The sequence below is a fragment of the Otolemur garnettii genome, unplaced genomic scaffold (genome assembly GCF_000181295.1).
Source record: "Otolemur garnettii isolate 467f Iridium unplaced genomic scaffold, OtoGar3 scaffold00168, whole genome shotgun sequence".
NCBI lineage: Eukaryota > Metazoa > Chordata > Mammalia > Primates > Galagidae > Otolemur > Otolemur garnettii.
In genome coordinates, this window is record NW_003852563.1 from 3,338,180 (window position 1) to 3,354,637 (window position 16,458).

A 16,458-nucleotide genomic window follows, 5' to 3' on the forward strand; every position below is an offset into this window, starting at 1 on the left:
AAGTATTGGTGAAAACCAAAGGATTCTGAAAGAATGGTGTTTTACTAGGTGTATGAAGACCAGAAGAATTAACTGTGGCAAATGGGAAATAATGGAAAATAATTTTCCCACATGGCAAAATTATGTCCTGTAGCACAAAGGAACTCAGAACCAGAAAGCTTCACCCACCCAGCCAGAAGTCTAGAAGAATAGGTACGACTAACAAAACTAGACTCCAAGTATAGGAAGATTTTAGTTAGGGGAGAGAGTCATTTCTCAAATTTTTACAAAAAGGTTATTTTAAAGCCTTAGTAATTATTCTTCTCCCTCCCAGGTAAATCCTGGTCTACTTTACCTCATTACCACTGGATAAATGTCAATAGTAATAGGTAGCATTGCCAAAACACTCTAAGCCCCAGAAAATCAAGATTTCTACTCTTGAGAATCATTTGTACTTCCAAAGCATATGTACAAATAACAAATACTAAAATTTTTACTGAATTAACGGTGGAACAAAATAGTAAGTTTCCAAAATTTATTATGCAGGCAAACATAAATTTCACATGTTCTACTCTTTAAAATTATTCAAACATTTGATTTACAATTAAAGCTCACCCTTCCCTCCACATTAATTTAAACTTACACACACACACACAGACACACACGCAAATATATATTTCTAATTAAAAACAAACAGAGCACATATATACACTTTTCAAAGACTTTTTGTTGTCTTGTGAATGCACAATTTTTTTTCACCTTGCAGGAAAGGAAGTTTTGGCTTCTACATGGAATGGGCCCCCCTACTTTGTGGTTCTTTGGCTTTGAGCAAGTTCCACACATCTCTAAAATTCAGGTTTCTCATTTGTACAACAGAAAATTAAATTCCTATCCTGTTTCGTTGCTATGTGAAACAGGTGAGGTGGCATCATAAAACATTTAGTGGACAGTGAAATAGATGCTAGTCAAGCAGGTTCGCTCATCTCTAAACATTCCTTCTTAACTTTTACTAGCTCTGAACTAGCAAATCAGTACAGAATGATGAGGATTAGGACTTAGACACTTGTGTTAAAGAAAGCAAAGAGTATATGTTCCCTTAATAGATGAAAAATTATAGAAAATTAAGAAGCAAATACTTTATGGAACATAAATGGTTCACTCAGAATACAAATAGAGAAAGCTATCTCAGCTATTTAAGAATTAAATAATTCAAAATCATTTAAACTCCGAAGATAATAACAAAATTTTCTAATTTATCAAGATGATAGCTATATTTTGAAATATTCTAGCCTTTAATCATATCCTAGTGAACAGAATTGTTGGGCTTAATACAAAACTTTTTCTAAGAATGGTGAATGATGTAGGTTTCATGTATAATATTGAAACATTAGAGTTTTCCTTTAACATTTATCTCTTAGTTCATTAAGGAAAAAATGGCAACGATTCTTCTACTGAAAAATAATTTTAATTAATATTGCTTAAGAATATAAATGCTTTTGACCAACTTTTTATTAAACATTATGTACCCACCATATGACCTACTTATAGACATGAGACATCTCGGTGTTCAGTTAGCTCTGCATTGTATTAGATAAGATACTATCCACTTACCATCAAAATTGACATTAATATTCTCTGAGAATTTGAGAGAAAGGTAAAAAAATAATTGACATTCGTCATTTTAAGGAATTCACATTGCATTAATTAGAATGATACAACATTGTCAATTGTTTCATTTTACTTAACTTTCTAAGTACAAGAACTAAAAGACAAGGAATGGTAAATTTAAGAAAAAGATGTAAAACTCACTTCAATGATTTTCATTTTATTTTGTATATAAATAAATATATCTTAGGTAATTGAGTTTTAACACATGCTAGGCATCTCTCTAAGAGATTAACCCAGATCTCATTTAATGCTCATATTAATTTAATATGGTACGTTCTATTGTTTTCCCTCCTTTGACTGATAAACCAAGTCAATTTAGACATTCTAAGCTATTTTCTCTAGTTTATTCACCAAGTAGGTTTCAGGGCAGAGCCTACCTACCTGGGTCTAACTCCAAATCCAATGTCAAAGCCACTATCCTGTATTGTCTCAGTCCATATTTTTCTACTTATATGGCTTCTAGGCCTTTTGGCTAAGATCAAGTGCATATTTTTCTACTTAAACAGTGCAGAAAGCAAATGATTTTTTAACGAGTTCTGCTGTGATTCAGTCCAAAAGCTAATAGCAAAACAAAATTCTTTTAGGTGCAGAAAATATAAAGAAGGACAATGTAATTCCAGGGTGATCCATCCAGTAACCCAGTAAGTTCAGTTTATTTGTAGCTTAAAACTTCATGGGATGTAATTCATTTGCTTTGGGGCAGATTAATTCCTCTGTTCCTTTGACTAACATGGAAATGTTTACTGAGCCCCAGTCAGGGACAAGGCATGATGCTGGATACCCTGAAAGTTACAAAGAAGAATGGAGACTCTCCTTCCTGTCGGTAGCCCTCCTATGGAGTAAAGTAGAAAAGGCATAAAATGATAACTGTTATACAGCATATGGCAAATTTTTGTACAGTTGGCATGGATATGTTTGAGAGGGTCCTATTTCACTTCCACCCCCCCAAGGTGTAATCAAGATACCCCTACCCTACACAGAGCAGAATTTAGGCTGATTTCTTCCCTATGTTAAGCAGGACCAGTGTTTTGAAGCAAACGCCACTATCAAACTGAATTAATAGTTTCTCCTCTTAGAACTGTTCCTGCTCCAGCTCCTAAAAAAAGATTTAAAAAAGGATTATTTGATTGACTTGTCCCATCGTAAAGTATGCACCTGCTGTGAAATGAAGCCATGGAGAAAAAAAAAAAAAGTTGAATAATTTAACTTTTTTATTTGTAAAGATAATCAGGGTTTTTCTGATTACATCTTAACTTCATAAATGTTAAATAACCTATCAGCATCTAGTTGTTGTAAATTATGAAAAGGAGCATTGCAAGGAATATTAACCAACGAAATCCTTGTTCTTTAGTGAGCAAGAAAATGTGTTATGGCAGCTTGTCATTGTGCGACTGGTAACTCTGACACCAAATAACAAAACTGCCATTTGCACTTAGGGTAAATTGGTTCACTTGAGCTTCCCCTGCTCCTCTTGCTCTGACATAAATTTATGAACTCGGGAACTAACCAAGTCGTGTGGCTTCCCAGCTGACTTGAACAAATATGCCCATTTCATTTCATTTAGTCATCAGAATACCAGGGGGCTCAGTCGTATCAGACTCATTGCAGATGGTATAAGGTTTTCAGGAACACAGGAGACTCTCATGTCCCCGTCCTGTAAATTATGACAGTGGAGAGGCCCTCTTTCCTGAATGCATGTCACTGTCTGACGTGTTCACAGCTTAGAGGAGCCTTTTCTGTTTTAACACCTCTTAGGTATATGTAAAGGACATTTATTTCTGATGAATCAAGATGTGAAAAATACATTTTCCAGGTTCGTGCTTTGGCGAGCCAAGTTTAAACTAGATCAAGATTTTGTGCATATTTGAAATGTGGTAGAAGAACAATTTTATTCACTGACACCTCCCCCTTCGCCCCCGCCCCCCCGGGAGTCCTGTCCTTTTTAGCAAAGTTTCCTCTTGAAAGATGAAAGGCCTTGAAGTAGACCAATAGGTACAAAATGAAGACTTAGAATAAAGCAGCCAAAGATGAATCAGAGGGACAACCTCTCCAAATCACTGCTAAGAATGAATGATAGGCTGCCTTCATAGGAATGCAACTCGATAGCCTATCCAAGTACACATCAAAGACAAAACCAGATAAGAAAATATTGGTAGGAAGGCATTTATTTGAATGAAAATAATATTTATTTGTAATTAGAAGAGCAACTTTAGATGAAAACAATGAATTCCAAAGTGCTTGAAGGCACATAAAACGTGTAATCTCTTTTATTAAATTTCCTTTTGCTTCATTTAATTTTGTTTTGGAAATGTCTGTCACTTATTAAGCACTTCCTGTACTGCGGAAACATATTAAAATGCTTTACATATATTTTCTAATTTCATCCTCACAACTCTTTATGAGGTGGCTATTAGTATCATCATTTTACACAGGGGAAGGGACTAATGTTCATATAGTTTAGTTAATTTGCCAGTGGTCACTTGGGAAATAAGGGCAAAAGAAGGATACGATGTGTCTGACTCCACTCTGTGGTCTGTCTAGTTCCGCAGGAATGATAGCGTATTTCTCACGAATGTGTGTTTGTCAAACTGTTCTTAGAGATCTATCCTAGGAGGAGACAGAATGTGTGTGTCAGCCCAGGAGGTCTGAACACAGATGCGGAAGCAATCACCACTTTAAGGTCTTGCCTTAAAAATTCATGTACATTTTGTGGTATATTCCATTGTTATCTGTCTTCATCCAAAAAATAATCTATTCTACAATTTATTATTTGGACAGATGTTTTCTACTAATCTCATTGGTTGAAGAGCAATATGCTGTCATATTTCAGGACATTAGGCAGATCTGAAGAGCGTTTACCCCAATAACAGGTTCAATGCGGAGGCAATTCTTCCTCTCCTCATTTTGTCATGAATATGTGAGTTAAAACAGCCACCATTTTTTTTTTTTTTTTTTTTTTTTTTTTTGCAGTTTTTGGCCGGGGCTGGGTTTGAACCCACCACCTCTGGTATATGGGTCTGGCTCCCTACTCCTCTGAGCCACAGGCGCCGCCCAATCAAACAGCCAACTTTCTTCCCACTGCTTCACAGCCGAGGGCAGGGTGACAATAAGGAGAAATACCCTAAACGTGAGGGAGGTGCTGGGCCTTCCACCACTCTCTGAATGGAAATTTCCATAAGCACATCTTTCTGCTGAAGGGTCAGATTCGAAATTGAGGGGGTCATTCTTCAATCTTTTACTACCTCAAGCAACACTCTCTGAAGAACATTTTTTTTAGTAAGGAAGAAAAAGCCAGCATGATTCTATTGCTCTTTATTTTACCTCTCATACAGCGCTGAAGTTTTCCTTACCCATTGATGAACTGAGTCTCAAAATGGTCTCATAATTCTCTCCATCTCACTCACAAACTTCGTTTTAATTATAGCAGTCTTGTGAACAGTAAAACCTCCCCAGTTTTGTCTTGCCGCTGAGAATTAGACCATGAAGAATACTCTTTAAATATGCCTGTTAAGTGTGCTCCCTCTACTAATGTAAGGAAAAATGAATAGAGTCAACTTTTCCAGACGTTTTCTAGGCATCTTATCCAGGTGCAGGGCAGGAACCACCCTGAGCAGGAGCCATCCCGTGGGGGGTGCACTCTCACCCCCTGACACTCACATGGGGCCACACAGACACACCAATCGGCCTAATGGGCACAGCTTGGTGATGTGGGATGAAACTGGGGTGCGCAGAGAAAGGCCATGCAGACACGGGAAGAACACGCAAACAGTGGCTCCAGCTGGCAATCAATAGGCTTTTCGTGTCAACATTATAATGAAATGATGCTGAACAAAATGAAATCGTTTTAGGACCTGCTGTACTTTGTTTTTGTGTCTTAATCTACTTTAATAGGAGCTCAGAAATGTCCGGAGTTTGTGCGTTTCAGATTGGGAGACTTGTTCTCCAGAACTTTAAATATCTGCCTGTGATTTGCTTGTTCCATCAACAGTGATTTGGGTTCATTCATTGTTTGTTTCCTTGCATTTCATCAGTCTCTGATAGTGTGGGTGACAGAGACCCTTTCTCAATAAATAAATAAATACATAATCAGTCCCCAAGACCTGTTCTGCTTGTCTGCACAAAACTATCTTGTCATTTTTTCCTCACCCACCCTACTACAACCTCCATTATCTAGAAAGAGGATAAATCCAGAGAGAGATAAGCTTTGGGATCAGGTAGGCCTGTGTTCAATTTCTAGCTTCCCCAGTGAATCACTGTGCAATCTGAAACAATTACTTCTCTGAGCTTTAGTTTTCTCATCTTAAAAAATAAAAGCAATAGTATTTACCATCCAGTATAGTCCAAAGAGCGAATGGATTCATTCAATCAGCCAGCATTTATTGAGCTGCTACTTTGTGCTAAAATCTAGTCACCAAAACCACAGTGGGGAGAACAAAGTCCCTGGCTTGGGAGCTGACGTGCTAGTGGTGTGATGAAACGGGGTACCGTGTGCTGCCTGGCGTGACACAGGGACGCAATGAAATGACTGTTCTTGTTTGTATCTTGGAGGCAACCACTGTAATGCTTTTCACACTAGTCTTTGTACCTTTTGTCTCCTAGTTTTTCAATCCACTGTTCACTCACCAGCAAGGTTACCTTCCTAAAATAGGTTGGCTCTTGTTTATACCTTCAAATGCTCCTTGCTGCTGATCATACATGTGTAAAAGTTCCAGCAGAAGTAACACCCTCTTATGTATTAATGTGATACTGTGATATGACACAATTATGTGCACAAATGATGCCCCATTTATGAGCTGAGACCTATGCCAATCTTTCCATCCAAAATCATAAGCGAGTAATTCTGTAACATAACAATTCACACTCAAGCATAAAAGGGTGCTCCTTCTCTGCCAGACCCTGTATTTCTGGAGGAAGAAACTGACAAATGTAGTGGTCACTTGAGTTTAGTTGTGAATAAAGCAGGATCTACTGTTAAGTTCTTACTCTAAGGACCCTAACTTAGGGAACTAGGAAGACAGCATTATCACTAAGTGAAAGGGGAAACCCAGAAAAAAAGAACAGGTTACTTCTGCTTGGGACTTGCTGAGATTGAGATTTCTGTGAAATATCTATAGAGAAATAACTAGTAGATTGTTAAAAATATAAATCCGGAATGCAGGGAAGATATGAAGCCAGAGATAAGAATCTAGGAATTGGTGATAGAATGATAGTAGCTTAAGCTTCTAGGATAAATGTAACAGTTTAGCTACAAAGCTCAAAATTTAAAATAAAAATAGTCTGGATTACCAAATTGAGCACAATCTAGCACCTTTCCTGAGGAAACCATGGATCCATCCTTCCTTCTGAAGTTGATCAATATTCCCTTCAGAGACGTTTTTTCATACATTCTACACAAAATTCTTAGCATCCTTGCTTTGTGCTGGCTCTTCTACCTCGGAAACACATCTACAAAAAACAAAACCACATTTCATTCTTTAGATCTTACCTCTCAGGTCATTGGGTCCTGTGTTCTTTCTTAGTCAGATTTCTGTAGATTTCATTTTCCCCATGTAAAGACAAACTTATTTAAGCACAACAAAGGTAAGTAACTAAACCCAGAATTGTTATAAACTCTCAGATTAATGAGAAAGTTTAGTGAGAAACTCCATTACATTCTTCATTCGTATCGTCATCTTAAAAAAATATGTTATATTGTTTGTGACCAATAAAACTTACCAGGGATGTAGTTTCATGAGTAGATTGTGAAGAGGCTAAAAAGGCAAGATTTCCTTTCTTTAGGAAGCAATTGTGAAAAACATCCTTTGTTGGACCCCAACTTCATATGTATTTAGATCTGTAAGGCTCACAGACAGTGGACTTCCTGATTCAATAATGAATGCACTGGGAATTCTCTAGATCAACTATTATTTCAATATGTTGTGGGCTATTATGTCAAGAATCCATGTCAGACAGGATACATACACAGTGCGCTACAGAAAAATTATCACAAGCAAAACCAGTGCTTTTAATGTACTTTAAGAGTCAGAAAGCATAGGAAAAAAATAAATCACCATTTCTAATTGCCTTGTGTTTTTTAAGTGAAATATGCCTTCATCTTCATTTGCCAATAGACTGTATCTTTGATTAAATCAATTACTTTTTTGTAAATAAGTGACACACATTTCTTACTTTTGGAATATACATTGTAATATTTTCCAGTTTAAGTTCCAAGTATCTTTTAATTGCTATATTAAGCAATAATTTCCCTTTCAATTACAAGATTTTACATGTGCATTTTTCTTAAAGGACAAACATTTTGCTGCCCATTCTGTATAACATGCATATATGATCTCTCTCTCTTGAAAGGGATCTTCATCCCCGGAATTCCTGTGGAGTACAGTGTCTTACTCAGTGACGGAAGTGTAGCACCTCTGGTCCTCTCTGCCGGTCATCATCAGTCCACACTTCTGGAGAATTTGACTCCATTCACACAGTATGAAATACGGATACAAGCATGTCAAAATGGTGAAAGTCTTTCAAACACTTGGCCCGGGCTTTTATGAAAAAGTATTTCAGAAAAAAAAAACCGAAACATTAAAAGGATATAGAGTCTCAGTTCAAATAGAAAGACTCACATTTCATTTCTTATTTGTAGTGGACTGTTTACCCAGAAAAATCAGAGCCTGGCATCGAGTGAAGCATTATGCATTTCTGCACATTAAATCATGAATATTTAAATATATTAAAATAGTGGTTTTTGCAAAGTCTTGTTTTATAAGACCCTTTAAAAACACCTAGCTCACATAAATGAGTCGTTAGTAATATAAAACAAAACAAGTATTACAAAAGTTTCATAGAAAATGTATTTCCTTGGTTTTATTTAAATTGTATTCAGAAAGAGGAAGTGAAAAGTTATTAAAAGTTGAGTTACAAACAAATGAATCTTACATATTTTACAGTGCTTTGTTGAACCAGAGTTCATGGACATATGCTGTTGGCTTGAGTTTCATGGCTTAGACCATGGTCACTGAAATTGTCATCTATCTGTGATGTCTTAAGGAAGAGACAATCCCTTCATCCCTCCAGATGGATAACTGGTTAAATGTAAATTGAGATTCAGAAGGGAGGAAGGGGGAATCAAGAGCGTGGCATATTAATTGTGTTATCTCCATTTTACGTTAAATATAGAGATTGATAGATATAGACATTCTAATATATATCATATCTATGTACATATATAACATATGAGACATATAATACATAAAATATAACACCTCAGTGCAAAGATGAGACTCATGTTGGCACATAAAACATTTTGTTCACCTTAGATTAAAAAATTCACCAGTCTGGTAGTCAATGTGTAGTTGGAAGTCCTGGGTTACATGTCCTTGGCAACTTCTGTTTCTGGATGAGTCCTCGTTCCTGTAAGTTTGGTTAGGATTAGAAGTCTTGATTTTGCTATGCTGGATTCGTATAAGACACTGCAAGTCAGTGTGCCCACTTCTGTCTAGACACTAGACCATGGCATCTTTATTGGAAGGGTATAGCTTTTTCTGATCCTGTCTTCTGCTGGTCAACATGAAAGTAGCTTTAAGTTAATGTGTCTTGATTTAAGCTCAGAGTCAACTTCTGCATCTCCATGTCATTGAAACTGTGCTAATGAGGTACAGTGTCCTTCAGATTAACTGTTTGATTACTGTGTGTTTGAATAATGGTCCTTTGTTTAAAATACTGGCAAAAAGAAAATATTAAGAACATACAGCATGTGCTGTTGGCACAGCCACTTGTGCAAGTGAAGTGTATTATCCCTCTCTGCTTAGAATGACTGCAATAAACCAGAGGAACTTCAGCGCAGACAGACATATGCTCTATTGTTTGTGCCTGTAAAACTATATGTTTAATTAGTGGGTTTTCAAAAATGATTCTCTATTCAAATGTTCAAATCCTACAGAGATTTATAGTAGGGGTCTAACATACCTATATGAAGTATAGACAAAGGTTCAGAAAAATAACTTTCATGGTATTCCTTACCCTCCTATACACGAACGTAACTCTTCCCTGTGCTTGACAAATTACTAAAGATCTCAATTTTTTCTTTCAAGGAAGTTGTGGAGTTAGTAGTAAAATTTTTGTCAAAACTCCTGAAGCAGCCCCAATGGATCTTAATCCCCCTGTTCTTCAGGCACTGGGGCCGGCTTGCATAAAGATCAAATGGATGCCACCTAAAAACCCAAATGGAGTCATCACCAACTACTTTATTGACAGGTAAGATTGACTGTTGCTATTATTTTTAGTCATTTAAGAATGTCTTCCATTGGGAGGTGCCTGTGGTTCAAAGGAATAGGGCGCTGGCACCATATGCCAGAGGTGGTGGGTTCAAACCCAGCCCTGGCCAAAAACTACAAAAAAAAAAAAAGAATATCTTCTATTCCAGGATTGCAGGATCAAATGTTTTATGTTTCTATAAAAGAATAACTGTTTTTTGAAGTACCTAAGGTGAGAACTAAGAGTGGTGCTCAAACTTTTACATATTATCAAAGGAAAAACCCCTAACTACTAGTATTACACTTTTGGTTGTGGTCTTGTTGGCAGCTGTGGCTCACAGCCCACATAGCCTTATGTTTGGTAAAGCAGTAGATGAATCCTTCATAGGCTCCCTCACCAAGACCACCTCGTTTCTCCACAAGAGGAACCGTAGCTGGGACCAGAATTCCAATATTTCTCATCACTGATTTTGTTGAGATTGAAAAGGCTCCTCTTGTTTTCCAAGGATGGGACTTTTCACACTTGGAAAGAAGCTCTACTCTCCAGCTTCCCCTCAGTTCCAAGGAGTCTCCACTCAGCTGGTGAGAAGGTGCTCAGGAGGCTTATTTTCACCATTATGTGCAGAATTTATTAAGTGTATATGCCTTAAATAAAGAAAAGAAGGAAAGATAAAGGAGAAAAAAAGAGAGAGAGAGAGAGACCCATTGAGAAAAAAGAGAGAGGAGAGGGAATGAGGGGAACAGAGACCCAGGCATTTTGCTTTGGAGGGTATTTTGCTCTCTGATCTAATCTTCACCTGATCAACATGAGCATTGCTTTAGATTAATGTGTCTTTTGAATAAATAATGAGTGAGAAGGAGGAGAAGAAAAGAGAGGGAGAGTGGAAAGTAGAAAAGAAGAGAGAGAATAAGAGAGAAAGTCAGGGAGGAGGAGGGAGACAAAAGTGGAAAGGAGAGAGGAAGGAGAAAAAGTTAGTTAAACGCAAGCCGGAAGTGCAAGCCGGGGCAAAGAACCCCTCACCTGAGAGCCTGCTGTGTCAGACCCAAAATGGGGCTGCTGGAAGCCGACAGGCTGCGCCCACTGAAAACCCCCTTCCACAAGCACCTATTTGCATTAAGCACAGAAAGCACAACACCAGCACAGAAAGCACAACACCTTTCTTCTCAGCTCCTCACCCATCTTCAGATCCTTTGTTTGTTCCTCTGTCCAGCAGCCTCAGACCTGCCTTTGTTTGGGTTCCGCCCTGGACACTTGGAGAAACTTACTTCAGGCTCCTCTTAGAACTTCTGATAGTGAAACTGATCCAGATTCAGATCAGTCTTCAGGGATGCGCTAAGGGGCTGTTAGCAAAATTAGTGCATTTCTGGATGTAAAAATGACATCACCTAAAATGAGCAGACCCACTTCCTTCCCAGTAAACGTTCATTTGAAGAATAGTATTTCTGATTCGAATACACACGGACACGTGAAAAACGGCTCATGTGAATTTACATTTTACGCTAAGCACCTTCGTGCAGGCTCTAAAATGCCCATCCTCTTGAAATAGTTTGCCTTCACCTACTTAATACTAATTGGAGGAGAAAAGCACATCAAATTCCTCTTCTGCATAAAGGGAAATAAAGTATCTGTTACAGGCCAGGTCGTGGCTTCACTCTGTTGGTTTTGTAAATAAAGCCTCTGATTGCCGCGACTGTTCCATGGCAGCTATAGAGAGGGAAAACAGGAAATAGGATGCAAAGCTCGATTCAATGAAAAATACTGTAAATTGAATTTGACAGCATTTGATGGCATTTGATTATTCTAGTCACAGCCAAACAATGATATAAAGAGTAATATGAAACAGAATGTGTTACTGCCTAGCAGACTCAAAAGCAATAAACCTTCCTCCAATGTGACACAATCACTTCACAATCATAATTGTAGCCTGTTTGATACCTCTGAGTACAGCAGAAGGGCACTGACTGACATAGATACATTTTGTTTTTTATTTAAAGTGAAATGAAAATGGCACACTGGGGCTCCAGATACAATAGTTATATTCACCTCCATAGGCATGAATCACTTGGCAGTTACTTCAGCTGAAGTTTAAATGTGCTTAGACAACAACAATATCAAATTTTTCTTAGATAGCTACCAAAAAAAAAGTCAGAAATTTCTAAGGACAGAAATAGAATGTAGACACACAGTTCTTTTTCATTCCAGGACTGCACAGGGCCCCTTCTGTCCTTCTAGCCACAGCCTGCAGTAATTCTGAGGAGGTTATGGCATGTAATTTCTGCCTCTTCATTTGCCTCCTCTTTCTTCTATCACCACCCAAGGAAATACATTTAGCTCAAACCAAAGGCGCGCTTTGGCTATGCAGATATTTTCGTCACATGGCAGGAGGCCGGCTTGCCAATCTCATTTGAAAATTCTGGCCACTCTGCTCACCAACACCCCAAATCATTTTCTCTTCTGTAATTCTCTTCTGTTGTTTAACTATTACCTCTAGATATATGACCCTATTAAAAACTGTCTGCCCTAATAAAGAGAAAAGATGTTTAAGACTTTGGAAACAAAATAAAATAACCTGGTAGGCATAAACGATTGTATGAACGGGACTGCTGCTGCTTTGTTTGCTTCGTTAATTGAGGCTACTTTGCTGGCTTTATGTGAGTCACAAAAAGGGATTTCCTCTAAAGTATTTAAAAATCGTTTTCTTTTGTTTTATTCTATCCAAACAGCAGGTTTTGTTTATCTGGTTTATTTTATTTTATTTTGTTTTGTTTTATTTTATTTTATTTAGAGACAGGGTCTCATGCTGTCATCAGCCAGGATTACAGTGGCATGATCGTAGCTCACTGCATTCTCAAACTCCTGGGCTCAAAGATTCTCCCGCCTCAGGTGACTGAGTGTCTGGGACTACAGGCACGTGCCACCACACCTGGCTACCTATAAAGTTTTTTGATAAAGAAGAAGGAGAACCAAGCCCATCTTGGGCATTTGTTTCTTTCTTATATTTAGCCTGACCTACGTAAGGATGAATTTACGGTACTCCCCCTTTATCTTACATCTGTAACTTCTCAAAAGGCAAAAATCTTACCACTTCATCTACAAAACTCATCAAACATGTCTCAGCACTTTGCAAAACACTTAATAAAGTGATCCCTTCCCACTAGGAGCTTCCATTTTAATAGAGATTAAAAATTACTTGGGTTTTATTACTCTCAGGAGTTTTCTCTTTAAAATGAAAATATTTGATCCATGTGCATTGAAAAACAAAAATATTTTATAAACACTGTGAAAATAGAAACAAATGATGAATCTTCCTTCTGAGTATTCAGTAAGATTTGAAAGGATAAAATGTGAGATCTTTTTAAAGGATGTATGATATAGATGGGTATTCCAAGCAAGGAACCGAAGATGATTTTATAGAATGAAGCTCGTTGAGTTAACTAAGAAGATGTGAGCATTGTACCAAAAACAAAGGATTTTTGATGAAATTCCATCTGTGTTGTGTGGAAAGGTAGATACAGTTATGCATATTGAAACAGACATACACACACACACACGCACACACGTTTGGATACTTAAGTTCACAAACTCATCCTAGAAAAAGTGCTACATACCTCATTGATAAATATCACTATGGTCACCTTTGAAGTACTTCCCTTTGGAAGCTATGTACGGTGCCAGCCACTAGTCCACCCTTCAAAGCACTTTTCAGGATGAGTTTGCAAACTTAATTGTCAGACCTCATATGATGACAGCTCTAATGGCCATTCCAGAAGAAAAGACTTACAAAATTGCTTTAAAAGGTAAACTAGGCACTGATATCAGTGCACAGTGCACTCCCAAGGGGAGTACCTCAAAGGGACCACAGTGATATTCAGCCATGAGGCATGGGGCACTTTTCCTGGGATGAGCTGGAAAATTTAACAATCTGAACTTGGATGTACAGATCTACTGAGGGAAATATAAAGATCTATGAAATCTGAGCCCTATTACTAATGAGTTTCACTATAGTGGGAGATAAAAGACAAGCTTAACAAACAAAATAATGTAATATAATCCCCAAAGTAGAAATATTTACCAGAAAATTTAAAGAGAGGAATTTGCTATTTCTAGAATATGAATATTTGTGGAACACTTCATGAAGTTGATGTTATTGAGACTAAGCCTTACAAATAAAAAATTAATGACTTTTTAAACCATAAAAGAAATATATTTTTTGAAAAACATTTTAATAGTATGGAAAATTACTAAAGTTATTATTATCCCTTCTTATGACTTATCCATGGCAAACAGAATTTCCTTCAATACAAGTGACACTATTAATTTTAATGTATTAACACTGATTTTTTTTACATTTGTATTTTTTTTTACATAAAAGGAATCATACTGATATACAGTTCTGCAATTTTTGATCACTTGATAAGAGATATGTATATAAATATTCACACACCTCATTTCTTTTAATGACTCATCAATATTCTTTCATATGGATGACTATCATATGTTACTTAATCAGTACCTTGCTATAGCAAGACAAGTGATTTCTGAATTTTCATTACTACAACAATTCTCTAATAAACATCCTTACAATTAGTGTATGGAGAATTATCCTTAGTACTAGAAGTACTGAGTCAGACTTTTGTGCATTTAAAATTTTTAGAGATTGCTAAATTGTCTTCTAAATACAGTATATAAGAATTTCTGGTTCTAAAAATCTTTTCTAATACTGGTCTTATCAATTTTTCAACTCCTTGTCAGTTCAATGTTTTAAATAGCACATTATTATTGTTTTAATTAAACTTTCTGATCATTGTAAGTAATGTTGTTCATTTTTTCCAAGATATATACAGTATTTGGGTGTAAATGTGTACAAGATATTATATTCTTAGAGTTTTTCTATAGGATTGTTTCTTGTTGAATTATTTTTGCTCTTTTTATATTAAGGAAAGTCTTTAGTGATCATACTAAAAGTAACACATCAATTATTTCTTCCAATACTTTTACAATTATACTTCTTATTTCTATATCTGAGATTAATTTTCTTATAAGGTATGAGATAAGAACTCATTTTCCAAAAATAATACTGTCTAGTTTTTCAACATTATTTTATAATCCACTGACTTGAAATGCCACACAGAAAAAAATTACCACATGTGATGGAGCCCATTTCAGGACTTTGTATTCTGTTTTATTTGACATAGATAGGATTTTAACAAGCAGAGCTTGATGTCAAAGACTTTTCAGGTGAATAAAATCAATAGAATAAGCAAAATTTCCAAAACTAAAACATAGGATTCAGGGAATGCCCAAGTTTGACTTGAGTCTTTTTTCCTATTTGTAGGGGCACAGTATGCCTAATACAGATTTGATTGTGGTTTTTTAAAAAAATATATAGTCTATTTTTTACATTTTTGTGTATATAAAAAATATCTGGAATGTTAAACACCAAAATAATGTCAACAGTGCTTATTTCTAAATGATAGGTTTTAGATAAAGAGCTTTTAAATACTTCTGTTTTTGTTCATCTGTATTTGCTAATTATTTCTTGCAATCAATATATCAAATGGCATAAGAAAGACAAAATAATAAATTCAGTGAGTCTAGATGCAAATCTATCATCACCCTCTCTATGATTTCCCTCTTTCTCCCTTTCTGCGAACATCATTATCACTTTCTATAGCAATCAAGGTCTAATCAGGAAAGAGAAACCACATCAGTTACTTTAACAGAAGGAATTTAATATAAAGAATTAGTAACCAGCTGTAAATTTGTTAACTAGGTAACTGAAAGGATAAAAAGAGAACTCTGAAGTATCATGGAGGTGGCAAATATACGTAGTACCCTTATGACCAAGGGAACAAACACAAGTGGTTGGAGTATTAAAATTTAGACATTTAGAGGAGGATGCCTATGAGGCTGGACCCAGACATGTGAGATACCCAGGAGAGGAGGTATGAAATGAAATGAGTTTTCCAAGTGGTCTGGATGCCGTGGCTCAGGCCTGTAATCCTCATTCTCTGCAAAGCCAAAGCAATTGGATTGCTTGAGTTCAGGAGTTTGAGACCATCCCAGGCAAGAGCAAGACCCGGTCTCTATTAAAACAGAAAATCTAGTCAAACATTTTTCTGGGTGGTGCTTATAGTCCCTCCCATACTCGGGAGGCTAAAGCTAAAGGATTGCTTGAGCTCAGGAGTTTGAGGTTGCTGTGAGCTGTGACACCTCAGCACTCCACCCAGAGTAACAGAGAGAGACTTGGAAAAAATTAGTTTTCCAAGTGCTGGAAAAATTGTATTCTGTAATCATCTGCTCCCAAAGGGGAAGGAATTGCTACTTCCAAGGTGAAGGATTCTTGCTGGGGAGATACAGTAAGAGCTAACAAAGCAATAGGGAAGAAGTGGGTTCCTCTTTCAGCTTTCTGATCACCCTCTGACTCCCCCTATTGGCAGACCCCACCATAAACTCAGATGGCATAACAGGAGTGTGGGTTTCAGGGTCCCTGCACTACTACCCTAATTGCAAATACAGAAGGGTAGGTTTGGAGCTGAGAGATAATAACAGCACATTTTGTTGATC

General features: G+C 36.9%; 1 protein-coding gene across 1 annotated transcript in view; it reads left to right on the forward strand.

Annotated features, from left to right (window-relative positions):
- Positions 1-16,458, forward strand: part of USH2A (usherin) — a 775,219-nt gene that overhangs the window by 662,670 nt on the left and 96,091 nt on the right. The window contains exons 58-59 of the mRNA XM_003800142.1: positions 7,993-8,151; positions 9,729-9,891. Of these exons, the coding sequence (XP_003800190.1) occupies positions 7,993-8,151; positions 9,729-9,891 (322 nt within the window). The remainder of the gene's footprint in view (positions 1-7,992; positions 8,152-9,728; positions 9,892-16,458) is intronic.